General features: G+C 38.3%; 1 protein-coding gene across 2 annotated transcripts; it reads left to right on the top strand.

Annotated features, from left to right (window-relative positions):
- The first annotated feature begins 7,927 nt into the window (after positions 1-7,927).
- Positions 7,928-16,521, top strand: LOC131336481 (plasma membrane ATPase 3). 2 transcript variants are annotated; one of them, XM_058372346.1, is made up of 22 exons: positions 7,928-8,090; positions 8,189-8,304; positions 8,455-8,574; positions 9,007-9,105; positions 9,195-9,332; positions 9,876-10,010; positions 10,106-10,285; positions 10,510-10,716; positions 10,806-10,925; positions 11,025-11,144; positions 11,603-11,725; positions 11,808-11,912; positions 11,997-12,141; positions 13,366-13,530; positions 13,652-13,890; positions 14,022-14,054; positions 14,207-14,288; positions 14,620-14,780; positions 15,060-15,245; positions 15,322-15,504; positions 15,650-15,828; positions 16,195-16,521. In XM_058372346.1, exons 2-22 carry the CDS (start codon positions 8,251-8,253, stop codon positions 16,289-16,291), a joined length of 2,871 nt encoding a protein of 956 aa, XP_058228329.1. In that variant the 5' UTR covers positions 7,928-8,090; positions 8,189-8,250; the 3' UTR covers positions 16,292-16,521. The 2 variants fall into 2 exon arrangements, with proteins under 2 accessions (XP_058228329.1, XP_058228328.1); XM_058372345.1 differs by having other exon boundaries at positions 8,055-8,304.
- The last annotated feature ends 1,331 nt before the right edge of the window (positions 16,522-17,852 follow it).

The raw sequence follows: 17,852 nt of genomic DNA, 5'->3' as shown, positions 1-17,852 counted from the left end.
GATATTATATAAGATATTGTTAGATTATATAACATTTGATTAAATATTATTAGATATAATTGGATTTTCTTAGATTTGATATAGATATTATTAGATTTTATAAGATATGGTTATGATTATATAAGATATGGTTATGATTTTCTAGATATGATTTAGATTCTCCTCCCATTAGTATAAATAGGCTTCTCCCCTCCATTCCACACACCACACCACACCTCACTTCTCATTCCAAATGGCTAGCTTAGAGAGAGAGAGAGAGAGAGAGAGAGAGAGAGAGAGAGAGAGAGAGAGAGAGAGAGAGAGAGAGAGAGAGAGAGAGAGAGAGAGAGAGAAACTTGAGAGTTTAGCAGTGGCGGCTCCAGGATTTTATAATATGGTGTTCAAAAATTACCTTGACTCTAATAACTCTAGTAACAAATAACACCTTCACCAAATCTCATACTTAGTACGGCTCCAGGATTTTGTAATAGGATGTTCAAAAATTACCTTGACTCTAGTAACTTTAGTAACAAATAACACCTTCACCAAATCTCATACTTTAGTACAAATAGTGCGATAAAAAATCATAAGGTATACTTGCAATTTTACAATTGTTCTTGACGACTTTTCATATTTTGAGGCAAATAGAAGGCATCGATGCACAAATATCATTTCAAGAGAAATTATGGTGTGAATAAATTGAGAAAGGCCTATTTGGAGATATGCTCTCTTATTTTGTCCCTTATCATCATGTTGTTGTAGTCTTTCATCGAAATGAAGATTGTGAACTCAACAAGTTTTTGCTTAGAAAAACTTTGAGTGTTGCTATAAGCAAAAGTTTTCGTCAAAAAACTTGTTCATAATTCCATTAACTAAACAAACAAACATGGATAGTTAATTAATGTCTTAAATATTAAATTAGTAGATTTAGATTGGAGGAAATGAGCATGGAGGAGATTGTCTTTGAGAGAAAATATAGAGCACGATATTGATATCATTAGATTTTTTTCTCTTCTAAACAATTTTTTTTTTCTTTATGAGCGTAAGCTTTGTTTGGGATAATATATTGGGTGTTCAATTACAAGTCACTTGGACTAATGGGTGTTCAAAATATATAAATTAAGTGTTCAAAGAAACCTAAAATAAAATTACTACTAGTAAAAAAAAAATTTAAAAATAATAGGGTGTTCAACTGCACACCCTTCCATGGGTGTGCAGCCGCCACTGGAGTTTAGTTTATAAATAGTTAGTGATGTTTTGAAGGGTGGATATTGGTATGGAAAAATGCTTTTTAAGGCATTGATTCATAGACATAACCGGGCATATTTGAGATAATCCGAGGAGTATACGATATGCTTCCTACTTCCGGAATCCTTTCTTCACTCTCAATTTTGTACTCATTTTGATAATCTCGTGATATTTGTTCACTCCTGTGGAATATTGTTGAAAAGTGAAATAATTGGTATCGAATATGATGTTGTTGGCTGAGTACTATAAAATTGTTTAGTATAGGGATCGAGTGAACTCATGCACCAATAGCCTATCCAATAGCCAGAATGGGTCGAGGATGACTCGGTGAGGAAGGTATTGGGGGAGTGTCATTGGTCATGTACTGAGAAGGACATAGTATGAGGTCCTTTGTGATTGTTGCTTCGACTTGATGGTCGATTATCGTTTATTGATTCCACTTATGAGCTTTGTTATTCTGTTGTATCGTATATTTCCCGGATAATTTATTTTTCAAGTGTGGAGTCAGATTAGTGGAAATTGAATCGAAGCATAAAAAGATTAATTTGGAGAGGTTTTGGAGCATCAAGAAGATATTTAGAAAGCGGTTTAAGTTTATTTTGGTGATGTAATTTATTTATGGAGAATATAGGGACCTAGAAGTGTTTAAAATACAGTGTATTTTTAGAAAATAGCAAGGCAGTACAATAATTTAGATTTACTATTTATCAATTGTTACTGTGGATTTTGTTTTGGATTTTGTTTTTGTGTTGTTCAGGTATTGCCATCTTCCTTTTCATTTTGTATGATTTGACTGGGTAGATATCAAAAGGCCTTCCCTCGGTTTTTTTTAATAGAATTTTTGAACGGCTCGGATCGGCCGTTCGGTGGTCGGAGACGGCCCGGCTTAGCCGTTGGTACGATTTCGGTGGCGGCGTGGTCGGTACTCTTAGACTTTTTGAAATACTTTATTTGTTGGATTAAAGTTGATGTATAATGATCTGTCTCGTAAAATAAAAAATAAATATTTATAAAAAATAAAAACCTTAATGAAACGGAGCCGGACATAGTCCCTTTAATCCTTTTTTTGTGGTTCAGAAAAGAGAGAGACTAACACGGTCATATTAAATGCTACAGTAGTATGAATCCATGACTACGAACGAGAGCAAATGTAAACATATGGAGGCCTCACATTAATTAAAAGAAAATAAAAGAGTATTGCTATTGGTACCGACCGGACCATAGGGAAAATGCATCGACAACCACCGGACAGCCGTCTCCGGCTACTGGACGGCCGATCCGAGCCGTTCAAAAATTTTAAAAACCCTACACGAAAAAGGGGTGCTCGGATCAAGTACCCTACACACCTCGGATGCCATTGATTCTCGCTTAGGCCCACTCGGTTTTATTTTTTAAAATTTTTGGACGGCTCGGATCGGCCGTCCGGTGGCCGGAGACGGCCGTCCGGTGGCCGTCGGTGCATTTTCCCTATGGTCCGATCGGTACCAATAGGATTTCTGAAAATAAAATACTCTTGTTGAGCTTTTGTTCTTGTTCTTGGACTTTAGCATTAATATAAATAAATAACTTGCCTGCATCATGCATGCATATGGTTTGTTTTTATATTTGAACTTCGAAAACATGATCGATCTTACCACGTGAAGCCAGATCGAGACAAATTTCTGTAGTAGTATCTTACATGCTCTTGACCATTAGATTTTTGTACCATGGCTCAAGACAAAAGCAGTTGGCACTGTAATCATAATAATTAGGTAATGTAGGTGTTAAGATCAGCTTACCATCTTATCAAAATCTGCAGTTAGTGATAAAGATGTAACTTTATTTCTTTACACTAAAGCACAGCAGGTTCCAAGTGCCACGGTTCGACCCACATGGACAGGATGCTGGCTCGCGACCAACAGTAGGAGTAGAAATTGGAAAATTAAATAGGGATTAGAACAATTTAAAAGTGGGAAGGACAAATAAAAATTTATACATCACTAATACTTTGAAAAAGAAGTAATGAGCACAAAATTTTAATTAGATCTTTATAGGCCTGCTTTGATGCCTTTCAGGCTTTGATTGGGGGTTTCATGACATTAATCCCATTGAGTTTCTCAATTTTGAACGTATAGGAGAGCCGCTATTTAGTGATAAACTTTCTCACAGCCGTCTCACTGGATGTAATAACTTGTTCGTGCACATATTACGGAGGGGTTGGAATTCTCTCCGGTTACTGTCCCGGACAGTCTACCTTTTACTCACACTAAAAATATATTTTTACCGGTAAGAATATCATTGTTGATGTTAGACTTGTCCCACATCGCTCATCTAAGCCACTCAAGCTTGGTTAATAAAATCTAGAGGCTATTCCACCTATTGCCAATTGGTTTTAGGTTGGAACCCTCCAAGAAATCTAACAGTTGAGTCCACATATGTGAGACAATCTAGCAACTATCCCAAACAGTTACCGGAGATCAGGATCCGGATCCATTACGAAAGGTTAATTAGTTTGTCTCTGGTCCTAACCGCAAATATCGTGGTTGATCGGGGATTTGATTGGTACTCCAATTATTCTTCTCCGAAAGACAAAATTAGGATTGCACAAGTTGAGAAGAAAAGCCTATTGTCATGACTCACACTCAAACTTTTTTCTGATTATTAGAATCAAAGTTGTAAAGGTGATGACTAGCTTGGGAAAGATAGCAAAGGGTTGAAATGAAAGCAGCCACCACGTTTTTAACCTACCTTTAGCTTTTACAACAAGGCAAAATGCAACGTGATCCTTATGTTGTGTCAGTATCATGTAGTATATATAAAGTTTTGTCTCTTTTTATATAGTAGTACTACATTTTAATTCCCATTTGGAGAAAATAAAATAAAAAGTGATTTACATGAGCTCGACTGATCGACCACTCCTATAATTTAAAGCTACTGCCATACTTTGGCCCCGTTTCAAAATTCAAAAAAATATCCTTATTTTTTAAGAAAACAATTTCAAGTTCAAAAATTATGAAATTATTAAAATTTAAAAATATTCAATATAGATCTTATTTGAAAAATCTCGATGAGATATTTTATACGATGCAAATTTTTTTTTTTGAAACGGAGTCTTTGAGGTTTATAGGACAACAGTCAAATCTATCTGCTGACTAAGCGATATAAAGGGACTCTTACTGTAGCAACCCAGCCAAGTCCCACATTGAGAATGTTATAAAGAATTAAATGGAATATAAGTAAAAGCCGACCAACTATTGTATAATTTGAGATTAATCTTTTGAGTCACATGGTTAGACAAATTGTTAGCAGATCAGCTGAGGCGGGTTGGTATCAATGCACAATCTTGATCTACATGGTGGGGGCCACCTCGTGCTATTGCATCATAAGGTGAGGAGATTGTGGCAACAACCTAAGCCAAAGTCCCATATCGAGAATATTACAAAGAATTAAATAGAATATAAGTAAAGGCGCTACATCGAGAATGTTACAAAGAATTAAATAGAATATAAATAAAGGCCGACCAACTACTTAGCAAGTCAGTTTAGATGTCTTCTACTATGCGTACTAAAAAACCAACATTTTGTGTCTTTTTTCCCTTTCCTAATAATTTTGAGTAAATCATTGTGAATCTTATTATTATTAGTTTGATGAGTAATCGTTGATTAGAAACAATTATCCAGCCTGAAGATTCATGACTAGATTGTTTTCCCTTTATCTTTCGCATGAAGAGTTAAAGGCTTATCGGTATTAAAATGTATGAACGTGTGTATGTTACTACGTTTTTTTCCTGAAAGAAGGATTACGTACCTTCAAAATTCAATGAAATAGACACTTTTATTTTCCTTTCTACATCATTTTTCCTTTGTTTCAATGAAATAGACACTTTTATTTTCCTTTCTACATCATTTTTCCTTGTTTTTCATGGAGCTTTTCATTATTTCGAGAGTGATCACTACAAAAGTTAACATACTTGACATGTATGGAACATGTAGAAATAAATAGTTTATTAATTGTTTGAGCATGATTCATAGGGGTGTCAAATGGGCGAGTTTGGATCAAATTGGGTAAGTTATTAGTGGGTTGGGTTTTTAATGGGTCATTGACCCATTTAGACCCAATTAGTTATGAGTCTAATTACCCATACCCAACCCAATCCATTTATTTGAAATCAAATCCGACTTGCCTATTAACCCAATTACATATATATTAAAATTTAAAATAACTAAAATACCCATATATACTAAAATGGCCATATTACCCTTATACATTTAAATGACCAAATTACCCATATATACTAAAATTACTGAACCGAATGGAGATTCTGCTAAAATTTTAGCATCTAGAAAAAAATGATTCGAATGAATTGACTATTGACTAAATCAAAAAAGACTATTGACTAAATCAAAAAAGAAAAAGAAAAAAAGAATGGCTATTGCCAACTCCAAAAGTTTCCTTCAAAAACCAAGAAAAAAAAACTTTTCAAAAACGAACCGAGCTGAGCAGCTCGTGGCTCGGCTCGACTCGACTCTTTAGTAACCGAGCCGAGGTTAAGCACGAGTTTTTGGCTCATTTATTGAACAAGTAGAGATCGACACTTCAAAGCTCGTCTCAGCTCGCAAAAGTTCGGCTCGTTTGTATAGGCTTGGCTAGTTTGAGCTTGTGCTCGAGTTTTAGGCTCGTTTAATAAAAGGGCCGAGCTTGAAAAATACGAAACTCGATTCGGCCGTGCAGTAGAAAAAAAAAAGTGCAAATAGCAAAAGATATTACTTACCTGCACAAAATTGTATCATTTCAATGTACTAGTGCTAACCCGTGCCTACGGTACTACACATTCTTGTTGGAAGGAGATGGCAGTTGTGTGATTTAGGTAAAAACCATGGGCACTTAACTGGGAAGTAGGAGGATGCACTATAGCCTTTGGATCAAATGAATCTAAGTCGTTCTAACAACTTATCCCCACACCCTTCTGTTTTATAATAGAGATTTGAACGGAAACAAGTGTAAATAGCAAAAGATATTACTTACCTGCACAAAATTGCAGAAACCATGCAGTAGAAAAAAAAAAAACGTTAGAGTTGTTAGTAATTTATTTTAATCAACGGGTATCTGTAATCTTAACGTGGAGAGATTAATAAGTATTTAATATCATGGAGCTCGTAATATAATTGAGATAAGGACGGGAGTGCAATTATAATTCTGTAGTGGAGTGAATTATAATTAGTGAAATAAGAAATAGAATTCTGGTGGGATTAAGTTTTCTTATTTACACTGGGAGCCCAGACTTATTACTCCTTAGGTCCCTATCGTAGCCCTATATATACACGTTATGCTCTCTAGGTCAGTAGGATGTTTTTCTATTATTCAGTAAATAGAGGCAGGCTTAAAGAGAGCAAACAGATCACGAAAGAGTCCACACTTGGTTCGTGTTCTAGACGTGCAGGGAATACGATAGAAGATCGTAAGGTACGGTCGAGCAGTATTCGTGGTTTATAGCAAGACGTGCTATAACAAGTTCAACCAGTGTTCGTGTCGTAGGGAGTTCAGGTAGAACCATAATTCCGCTTTATAGGGTTTTACAATTTTTGTTGTCTAATCTGTACGCGTCATTACTGGGTCTTGGAGATTCAGTTTCCCAACAAGAGTTGTGGAAAAAAAGGAACTGACCTTATTTTGCTCCGAATGCAAGAGCGAGAGAGTGAGAGAAAACGGTAATTCATGATGGCGACGAGCTCGAATTCTATGTCGGAGTCGCCTCTGCCGATTTCTCCGTCGATGGCTATGACAAGTGGATTTGATTGTGACGACCTTAGTGGAGGAAGAATGAGATCGATGGAATTTTTTTCAGTGCCAAATAGGTACCACGTGGTGCCCACTCTATGCATCCGGGCTGTCCATTTCGGTTTTGAATGGCTCGGATTTGAAGAGAGAAAGAGGAGAGAGAGTGGTGGGGTGAGAGGAGAAAAAGTGTTTTAATCTGGGCCGTCCAACACATTTTTGGACGGCTCGAATGTGAGTGCTCGGCACCCCGTCAGACGGGTGACATGGTACCCACCTGACACCCAAAAATTTCTTAAGATCGAGAGAGGCTAATTTCAATTTGTATTGTGTTTGTTCTATTTTTCTTTGATGGGTCATGTTCATGACTTATTGGATCATTTAAGTTGATCTATTAAGACTCACTTAAAACCCAATTACTAAATGAGTTAGATGGGTTGCACCAATTTTGACCCAACTAATAAATGGGCTGGGTTGGGTCTATTTTTTAGGGGTAAATGACGGCCCAGAACATGTTTGGATAATTAATACCCGCCAAGGACATTTTCAGTATTAACAAATGTTCTTAACTTGTCCAGGTATTAATTATCTAAACACGTCATTGGCCGTCATTTTCCCATTTTTTAGTGGGTGGATTTGGATTGATTAATGAATTTAGGTTTAATTTGCCACCCCTATTAATTCGATCTATTTCTCGTACACATTGTAAATTATCATTGATTGAACTATTCTAAACAACTTCTTATACTATAAAGCAAGTTGAAAAAGCAATTAATTATTTGTCAAAAACCTAAAGACAGTTTCTTATTCAAAGAGATTACAAAGCAAATACCAGTGCACTGAAAATGAAAGTACGAGGACTTTTTCAGAAAGGAATTAAAATTTATAACAAAGGGGGGAGGGACTTATATATAAAGTAAAGCTTAACTCGGGTGGCTTTTGGATAATAATTTAGAATAGGAGTAGGTTTGGTTTATTTTTTTACACCAAACGGAATAGGAATGTTTGAAATACAAAAGGTTTTTGGGACTGGTAAAGTAACTGTTCTGTTACCACTATCTCATCATAAGTCCCAGCGGTTCCATTTCTTTTTCGCAGATTTGTTGTAGGTGGGTCGACCGCATTCTCTTCTACAAAGCCCAATTCAACTTCCCATTCACGTTTTCGTTTCTGGGTTAGCCTTTGATTGAGTATCTTAATTTTGCAGGTTTCTTGAAGGAACTGGTGTTATAGAGAGAAAAGATAAAGATACAGAGAGAGAGAGGGAAGATGACGGAGAAGCCTGAAGTTCTGGAGGCTGTGTTGAAGGAAGCTGTGGATTTGGTAATGGATCTGATATCTGATGATTACATGTGGTTTTCTTGATTATGATGTGTCGAATTGGTGGTGGTTGTTATTGGTTTTTTTTTTTTTCATTTGTTTATTTGTTTTTTGGTTTTGGGTTTGATGGAATTGTTGGGGTTTTGAGTGCAGGAAAACATACCCATTGAGGAAGTTTTTGAGAATCTGAGATGTAGCAAAGAGGGTTTATCCGCTGAGTCTGCTCAGCAAAGGCTGGAGCTTTTTGGCTACAACAAACTTGAGGAGAAGAAGGTAACTGGTTCTTATCTAACACCCTCCTTTTGTATTTCCAATTTGTTGGCTCTTTTGGACAGCAATTCTGATGTTAAAGTTTACTATCTTCTCAGCATTTCCTAGTCTTTGTGTTATCTCTCTCTCCGTTCTTTGGAAGTTGAGAAGATGTTTTAGACCTTTGGGACTGTTTCTTCTGCAACACCCTCGTTTCTGTTCTCCGCATTTCATAGTTTGTGCTTTTGTGTTTCTCTCTCTCTCTCTCTCTCTCTCTCTCTCTCTCTCTCTCTCTCTTGTTTGGGAGTTGTGAAGATACTTGATCCCTTTTGACAGGGACTGTTTCTTCTGCAACACCCTAGTCTTTGGGACTGTTTCTTCTGCAACATCCTCGTTTCTGTTCTCCGCATTTCATAGTTTGTGCTTTTGTTAACATTTATCTTTTGGGTGTTTCAGGAGAGTAAATTCTTGAAATTTTTGGGCTTTATGTGGAACCCTCTGTCATGGGTGATGGAAGCTGCTGCTATCATGGCGATTGCCCTTGCCAACGGTGGAGTAAGAACTCACATTTAAAATTGGATTAGAGTATTCACTAAAACCATGATCAATGGTCGGGTACTAAGTGTATGTCTAAATATGTTTAGGGCAAGCCTCCTGATTGGCAAGACTTTGTGGGTATAATCACCCTGCTTGTGATTAACTCGACGATTAGTTTCATTGAAGAAAACAATGCAGGAAACGCTGCTGCTGCTCTCATGGCTCGTCTTGCTCCCAAAGCCAAGGTGATATTACATCTGGTCATTGATTATCTTCAACTTAAATTGCGCTACTCAAGAAAAATCATTAACTTAAGTTGCTTGCTCATATGAATTGTGTCGACTCAATGCTTTTGCTCTCATTTAAAATTGTTGAGAGGATACATAAACTGCTGTGGCAAGGCCATCTCTCTGTTCTAAAAAAACCAAAAATAGCCATTTACTCCAATTTTTATTCAACTTGGGTAAGATCTCGATTTGATATGAAGCACTCCAATTTTTTTTACTTCTTTTGAATAGAAAGCACTGCAATCAGAAAACCCAGATTTAAGCATAACTTTGACTTAGGTAAAAGCTTTAATACTGGCAGAGTAGTTAATCCTGAAAACCCCAAAATAGCCTTGAAATTTTTGAGTAAAGAAAAGAAGAGTAAAATTTTTTTTGATAGGAGTTTGAGTGAGAACTGGAGAAGTTTTTAAGGTTTAATTAAATTTAAGTTGAAGTCAAAATTTTAGTGAACATGGGGATGCCCAAAGCTTGTTTTATTTCTACTTGCATTTTTTGGTGAAGGTTCTTCGAGATGGAAGGTGGAGTGAGGAAGATGCTGCTATTTTAGTGCCTGGAGATGTCATTAGTATTAAACTCGGAGATATAGTTCCAGCCGATGCTCGTCTTCTTGAGGGTGATCCTTTGAAAATTGACCAGGTGGGTATTCAATTAGCATGCTTTGTACACTGTTCATGTTGTAGTAGTTGCATTCCATTCGGTGTTACTGAAGTTTTCTTGTTTGGGTTTTGCAGTCTGCTCTAACAGGCGAGTCACTTCCTGTGACAAAAGGACCTGGTGATGGTGTTTACTCTGGTTCGACCTGCAAGCAAGGAGAGATTGAGGCTGTAGTCATTGCCACTGGCGTTCACACCTTCTTTGGGAAGGCTGCTCACCTTGTTGATTCCACTAATCAAGTGGGCCACTTTCAAAAGGCAAGAAAGTAGAAAGATAAAACGATTCAGTTTGACGAGCTATATAATTCTAAAACAGGCAGTTAAAAAACAAGTATGTCCTACTAGTACCATTAATAGGTATTTGGGAGGGATAGATTGGGCACACACCTACCCTTAGACTTGGACATTAAATTCACATTTGGTCTGATTCACTATATTTTCTTACAAATTCTGCAGTTTAAATTTCCTTCTGATTTCGTTAGGTCTTGACTGCGATTGGAAACTTCTGTATATGTTCTATTGCGGTGGGAATGATAATCGAGATTGTTGTGATGTACCCCATCCAAGATCGGAAGTATCGCCCTGGAATTGACAATCTTCTTGTGCTTCTTATTGGAGGGATTCCGATCGCCATGCCCACGGTTCTATCGGTAACAATGGCCATTGGATCTCATCGTTTAGCTCAGCAGGTTGGCTAGGTTTGCTGGCTTCTTTTGATTACCGTGAGTTGCTTACTTCATCTGTGTAGCTGATGTAATTTTTGATTTAACGATTGAAGGGAGCTATTACAAAGAGAATGACAGCAATAGAAGAGATGGCAGGCATGGATGTGCTCTGTAGTGACAAGACTGGAACTCTAACGTTGAACAAGCTTACTGTTGACAAGAATCTTATTGAGGTGAGTGAGGGGATGCTCCTGATGATCATTGCATCTCTTTCTTTGACTGATTGTGGTTGCTTGTTGCTAACTGTCTCCATGATTTTGTTTTTTCCTCAGGTTTTTGCCAAAGGAGTGGACCCAGATTCTGTAGTTTTGATGGCAGCTCGGGCCTCACGGACGGAAAACCAGGATGCAATTGATGCTGCTATAGTTGGGATGTTGGCCGATCCAAAGGAGGTAGTTTTCTGTTTTTCAGAACTTAGTCTTACATTTCTTTCTGATACTGATTTATGTGTTAAAAGCATCCTACTCCAAACCAATTGGTAAGTCGAGAAGCTGCTAGGCTTATATACTTCTTTTGGAGGCATTGCGTCCGTCCCTTCTTGTTAGTCCTTCATGCCATGTTGGGATGTCGCAGAATATTAGTACTCCTTGAAATGTCAAAGTAGAAAGTGTTTTGATTTCCAAGACTAACCTTGAATAACTTCCTAGAAGTAGTCTTAGAAGCTGTGAAATAAGGGGCAATGTTTGAAATCAAATCCAACTCTAAGTTTGGAGGCAATAATGGATTAACAGAAAAGGGAGGGAGGGACTAATAATTAATCTAGCTTTCAAGGCAATGATTATTCTTTCTGTTGCAAGCTCTAAGAATATGTGATTGGCTTCTTTGCCTTGACAATTATTCCTAATGACAGGCACGTGCTGGCATCCGAGAGGTACATTTCCTGCCATTCAACCCTACTGACAAGAGAACAGCATTGACTTATATTGACAGTGAAGGTAAATGGCATAGAGTCAGTAAAGGTGCACCCGAGCAGGTATCATCTTCACCAGCTTTGTGAATTTTGCTCCTCCTTTCTCTGGTTTCATATTAATTCTTGCCTGCAATATGCATTTCAGATTCTAAATCTTGCACACAATAAGACGGATATAGAGCGCAGGGTTCATGCTGTGATTGACAAGTTTGCAGAGCGCGGTCTGCGGTCACTGGCTGTAGCATACCAGGTAAGTTATTTCCCCGTTTTTGTCGTTTGTAATCCCTTGGGTCGTTCATACGAGTTGTATCAAACTGAAATTGCTCTTGTGCAGGAAGTTCCGGAGGGAAGGAAAGAGAGTGCTGGAGGCCCTTGGCAGTTCACTGGTCTCATGCCTCTCTTTGACCCACCTAGGCATGACAGTGCAGAGACAATAAGAAGGGCTTTAAATCTCGGAGTGAGCGTTAAAATGATTACAGGTGCATTATTTTTTTTTTATGATTTTATCTAGTTTGTTGCCTTGTGATGCAGTGATTTACTTTCTACAGTATTTACTGCAAATGTTTGAAGTTAAAACAAATGCTTCTGTGTGTGACCAAAAAGTATAGCATAATGTGATCTTGGATGTTATTTTTATTTTTATTTTTGAATTATGCCGCGTTGCTAGGAGCCTAGGACAATGGAACAGGTAGTGTAAGGATGGTGTCTCTTCTTACTTTTGTATATCACGAAGGGAGATCTCTCTTACGGGGTTGTGGCTAGGTTTTGAGAGAGGAGACCTGGCTGTAATGTGATGTTTACCTTCCTACAAGCAAAAGAAATAGGAAGAAAGTGAATGTCGTGGATAACGTTTGTGTATTCCAGATGGAACAGTTGAAATTTGTTGTCATATTCCAGCTGGTCAACTAGGCTATAGGACAGGTAGAAAATCCAGCAGTCGAATGACTAATTGGAGGCATTTTTGCAATGATTTCTCAATTTTAGAAACTTCAGACAAAAAGGTTGAATTGAGCAGTTTGGTCGAGGTATAACTTCATCCTGGTCACCTAGTTATGTAAAGATGTGTGAGTACACAAGTAATATCGTTTGACACTCAAGTTGGAGGTACAGATGCGTTGAGTTGGGGCATTCCCTGTGTACCATTATACTGGCTCACAGCTGATGCCCGCTTGTGTGTGTTCTCTTGCCCTAACATGGCATTGCCTATACTGGCTCACAGCTGATGCCCGCTTGTCTGTGGCATGTTAAGCTGTGAAGATCGATTAGATTTTGTGACCCTCGTCCGGATCACCGTGAGACTGATCTAAACATGATTGAAGAAACGGAGCTTCTGGAAATCTGGTCCGGACGACTGGCACGCAGAATTTTTGCAAGATACCCTTATTTTAGATTTTTTTATGATGTGCTAGTTTGCTTGGACTAAAAGCAAGGCTAGGACTGCCTCCTATTGTAATGTTGTTCATCTTTGCATCATAGTGAATCCCCCCAGCACCCCATGGAGTATGATTAGGCATATTGCTGAAGTCGGAACCACGTATATCGCGTGTCTTGTTCTTTCGTATGCTTCATTTTAGGATGGGATGTCATCTTCATTCTTGCATATGTATTTATACTTGATGTGATCGCTGATCACAGAATATGGTACAACCAGGTTTGGTACTTGGGCTGATGTATTGACTGCTGAACTTGTGTACTTCTATTAGGGGATCAACTGGCAATAGGAAAGGAAACTGGCCGCCGCTTGGGAATGGGAACCAACATGTATCCTTCTTCTGCTTTGCTGGGACAGAACAAGGATGAGTCAATCGTTGCTTTACCAGTTGATGAGCTCATAGAAAAAGCTGATGGTTTCGCTGGCGTCTTTCCTGGTACTCTGTTATTTTATGCTTATTTTGTTCCATCGAATAATCTGTGGACTTGATGTAAGGTCGGCAAGTTGCTGCGTAATTGTTGCTTTCATTGTGAAACTTACTGTGGTTATTAAATCAGAGCATAAGTATGAGATAGTGAAGCGCTTGCAAGCTAGGAAACACATCTGTGGCATGACTGGTGATGGGGTCAATGATGCTCCTGCTCTTAAGAAGGCTGACATTGGTATTGCTGTTGCTGATGCAACTGATGCAGCCCGAAGTGCTTCGGATATTGTCCTTACTGAACCTGGCCTTAGTGTTATTATTAGTGCTGTTTTGACTAGTCGGGCAATTTTCCAGAGGATGAAAAACTACACGGTATGCATTGGTGATTCTTTTACATGGTGTCTTCATTTCTTGTATTCGTTTCCGAGAATAACTTGTGTTCAATCCAACTTTTATCAGTTTATCAATCTATCCGTTTGTGCTTTTTTTTTTTTTTTTTGCAGATTTATGCCGTTTCCATTACCATCCGTATAGTGGTAAGTTCATTACTTTCTTTTGTGGGACATTTTCAGCAGGGTGTCTTATGACACAATGTTTTTACCTGTGTCACGCATTATTAGTTAATATGGAATATTTTGATTGCATTTTATGTTAATCTTCAAACATGTCTCTGTTTCCACTGTGACAGCTTGGCTTTATGTTGCTGGCCCTGATATGGAAGTTTGACTTTCCACCTTTTATGGTTCTTATCATTGCTATCCTCAATGATGGTGCGCTCTCTCTCTCTCTCTCTCTCTCTCTCTCTCTCTCTCTCTCTACGTGTTAAGTCTCTTACTCTTCAAGAAATAATTGCATATTATGTTACTGTGCACTTTATTTAAAGTACTGACCAACTATGATTTTGAATTGGAAGATTTTTAATGGCCGGCTAATTTAACTATTTGATTGTAGAGTTGTTCTTGTTTGAGTTGTCTTGATTCTACAAACACTAAGTCTCATCCCAACTTGTGACCTTTCTTTGTTTTAATGCAATAGATGATCATAATATTTAACTTTCTGAGTGCTTTTCTTTGCGTCTTATTACCCCATGTGATATGTCAGGTACCATTATGACAATATCAAAGGATAGGGTGAAACCATCTCCTCTGCCGGACAGCTGGAAGCTGGCTGAGATTTTTGCAACAGGCGTTGTTCTTGGTAGCTACTTAGCAGTGATGACAGTCATATTCTTTTGGGCGGCGTATAAAACAGACTTCTTTCCGGTAAGCAGGCCTTTTAAAAATAAGTCATGGAGATTGTTGTAATGTCCTGAAGTTAACTTTCAAGCTTGTGTTCAGTTGCCCATGTCGTCTACTAAAACCCCTCATGATGTCTTTGAAAATGCACCGAAGTTTTGTTGGAAGGAATCATGCAGCTTACGTGGTTTTTTGTGTTTTCTCTTTTATTTGTCGGAATTCTTTGTGCTAATCAGATGTTCATGCATTTTTTTTTGCCCTATTTTGTGACGAAATACTTACTAGCGGACTTATTGTGGTTATCAGAGGGTGTTTGGGGTATCGACTCTTGAGAAAACTGCTCACGACGACTACAAGAAGCTTGCTTCAGCTGTATACCTTCAAGTGAGCACAATCAGTCAGGCTCTCATATTTGTTACGCGATCTCGAAGCTGGTCCTTTGTTGAGCGTCCTGGCTTGTTGCTTGTGGTGGCTTTCGTGATTGCTCAATTAGTAAGTCATTTTAATTAATTTCAGTACAAGTTTATTTTTAGAGATGGATCCTTATCTTTACTCTTGGTTTGAGCAGATTGCTACTCTTATTGCTGTTTATGCAAGTTGGAGCTTTGCTGCAATTGAAGGAATCGGGTGGGGTTGGGCTGGTGTGATTTGGCTTTATAATATCATATTTTACTTCCCGCTAGACATCATAAAGTTCTTAATCCGCTATTCTCTCAGTGGGAGGGCCTGGGATCTTGTTCTTGAGAATAGGGTATGACTTATGAGTAACAGTGATTTGGTGGAGTCATAGATCTGATGGTTTGAATTTCCGTTTGACCAAAATAAAAATAAAAATCTGATGGTTCTTAGTAATGATTGGATTCGTTTTCTTCTCTAATAGATCCTGTATTATGCAGGTTGCTTTCACAAGGAAAAAAGATTTTGGAAAGGAACAGCGTGAACTTCAATGGGCACATGCTCAAAGAACCTTGCATGGGCTTGAAGTACCAGACCCTAAGATGTTTGGTAACGGAACCACTTTCACAGAGCTTAATCAGATGGCCGAAGAAGCCAAAAGGAGAGCTGAAATTGCAAGGTTTGTATGAGCTGACCAGAGTCGCTTTCCCTATCCCCTTGCAGAACATCACTAGATCCTTTCTCAAATCCATACTTAACAAATGAAGTAGAGAATCTTCAATGGTGAACTTTTTGGTAGTTAATTGACATGATTATTGACTTGGTCTAAATTTTGTTTCCATCTATAAAAATGAACAGTTAATCGTTAAGCTTGTTTGGCTTTCTGGGCAATTTGACATTTGCGCTTGTTTCGAACCCTTCCAATATAGTACACTTGTATCTTTTGGTTTTGTGGTGCTTGACTAATAAACCACTTAAGCTTTTCTTATAGCATAAATATATGTATACTTCTTACATTCTTTTTCTGTTGCGTGTTGTGTTGCAGGTTGAGAGAACTACACACTCTGAAAGGTCACGTGGAATCTGTGGTGAGATTGAAGGGTCTTGACATAGACACAATTCAACAAGCATACACAGTTTGAGGAGATTAACTAATTTACCGGTACCGAGGGTAAAGACTACTATGATCATTTCCCTGCGACTTAACTTGAAACACTTTTGATTGGTGCATCTGTGCTTTCCATTGTTGTATTCCTTTGTGTTATTTAACACACATTACCCTGGAGTTTTCCAATATGGACGGATCGATGCAGTTGTTATGTCAAAATTTAGTGTTTTATCACAGTAATGTATCACAGCAATGTTTGTGTTCGTTGGTCTTCTGTCCTCCTCTATTATAATGTTGATCTTCCTTAATTGAGCTAACTAAATTATGTCCTTTAAAGTGTATATGAAATAAAGTTTTGTTCGTGTTTCTGATTCTTCTGTTTGATTTGGGAAACATAGTGCGATAAATGCTGTTATAAATCCACTCTAGCCTGGATTATTCCAGTGGCTTAGAAATAGTGGCTGGGGCCTCACCTCATGTAGCGGAGGTCTCTAGTTTGCACTTCTCACGTCCCTCACGGCCTCACCGGATTTCCTAGCTAGTTGCATGGCATGTCCAGGATTGACATAGCAGTGTTAAATTGAGTCATCGTAAGATGAAGGTTACTTGTAAACGCAAAGGAAGTATGAATTAATGTTGTAACGAAATCACGAACTTTAATTCATGAAATCTGACGAAAGATTTCTTGGGTATTGGAGAATCTTTTGAAGATGATTAGGGAAGTTGTAGGAAAATTATGTAGGAAATGTTGACATAATTTGCAAAGAAGGTAACAGTGGACTAGTGCAGATTTTTTCTAGTGGCACGGAACGTTAAGAAACACCTCTCTCTCTCTCTCTCTCTCAATCTTCTTTTTTCTGGTCCTACACCAGTTTGTGTGATTTGTTGGTTTTCTCTGATTGGTTGGGCAATGAGCTGCTTGTTAACTTGATGGGTCTATTCAACCTTTTCCGGGTCTTCTGTATCTTGCGGATCTATGTTATAGATTTTTCTGCATAGGACAGATTGCCAATCTCCACATAGGAGGGGGTGGTTGACTGGTAGTTAATCGACATTCCATTCATGGACTCACTGTTGGCCAATGATTCCCTTAGTCAGAAGATCTGTTAGAAAAGGAATTGGTAGACAAAATGATCTCTTGGTTTGCTGTAATCTGAAAAACCAAATCTTGAAGCTATAGGAAATCAGATCTAGCAAAAGTCCATGGAGTAGGTTCAGTTAACTTAGATATTGCTTGTATTCTTCATAGACGTTAAATAGGTTGTTTGGCAAAGGTTTTGAGAGAGGTTTTTGGGTAATAAGTAGAGAGAGATGGGATCACTTGGGATGGTAGCCAAGATGGCAATGGGTTACTCCCATTGGGTTTGGCTCTCGTGCGGTCTCGGATTCGAGGCTTGCCAATGGCCCCTCTCTCCCGTTTGAGTCCCATGATCCACCTATTGCCTTCTTCAGCCTCGGTTGGGGCAGTGTGGTTTTGGGTCTCCTTCGAAGGCCCCCGCGGGTCTAGAGTCCCTATGGTCACACCCAGGGGAGAGTTGTTATGCCTAGTCGCCTCCTCCACCCTTTTTTTCTTAGCAAAAGAAAAATTACATATA

Source organism: Rhododendron vialii, chromosome 8a (genome assembly GCF_030253575.1).
Source record: "Rhododendron vialii isolate Sample 1 chromosome 8a, ASM3025357v1".
Taxonomy (NCBI): Eukaryota; Viridiplantae; Streptophyta; class Magnoliopsida; order Ericales; family Ericaceae; genus Rhododendron; species Rhododendron vialii.
Note: the sequence above shows the minus strand (reverse complement) of the source record. Positions and strands in the feature narration are given on the sequence as shown.

Excerpts from the sequence above, each read along its gene's own strand:
- LOC131336481 (XM_058372346.1), top strand. The coding sequence starts at position 8,251 with ATGACGGAGAAGCCTGAAGTTCTGGAGGCTGTGTTGAAGGAAGCTGTG. Across the intron at positions 12,142-13,365 it reads GAGCGTTAAAATGATTACAG|GGGATCAACTGGCAATAGGA; the intron begins GTGCATTATTTT and ends TACTTCTATTAG. Across the intron at positions 15,829-16,194 it reads AGGAGAGCTGAAATTGCAAG|GTTGAGAGAACTACACACTC; the intron begins GTTTGTATGAGC and ends GTTGTGTTGCAG.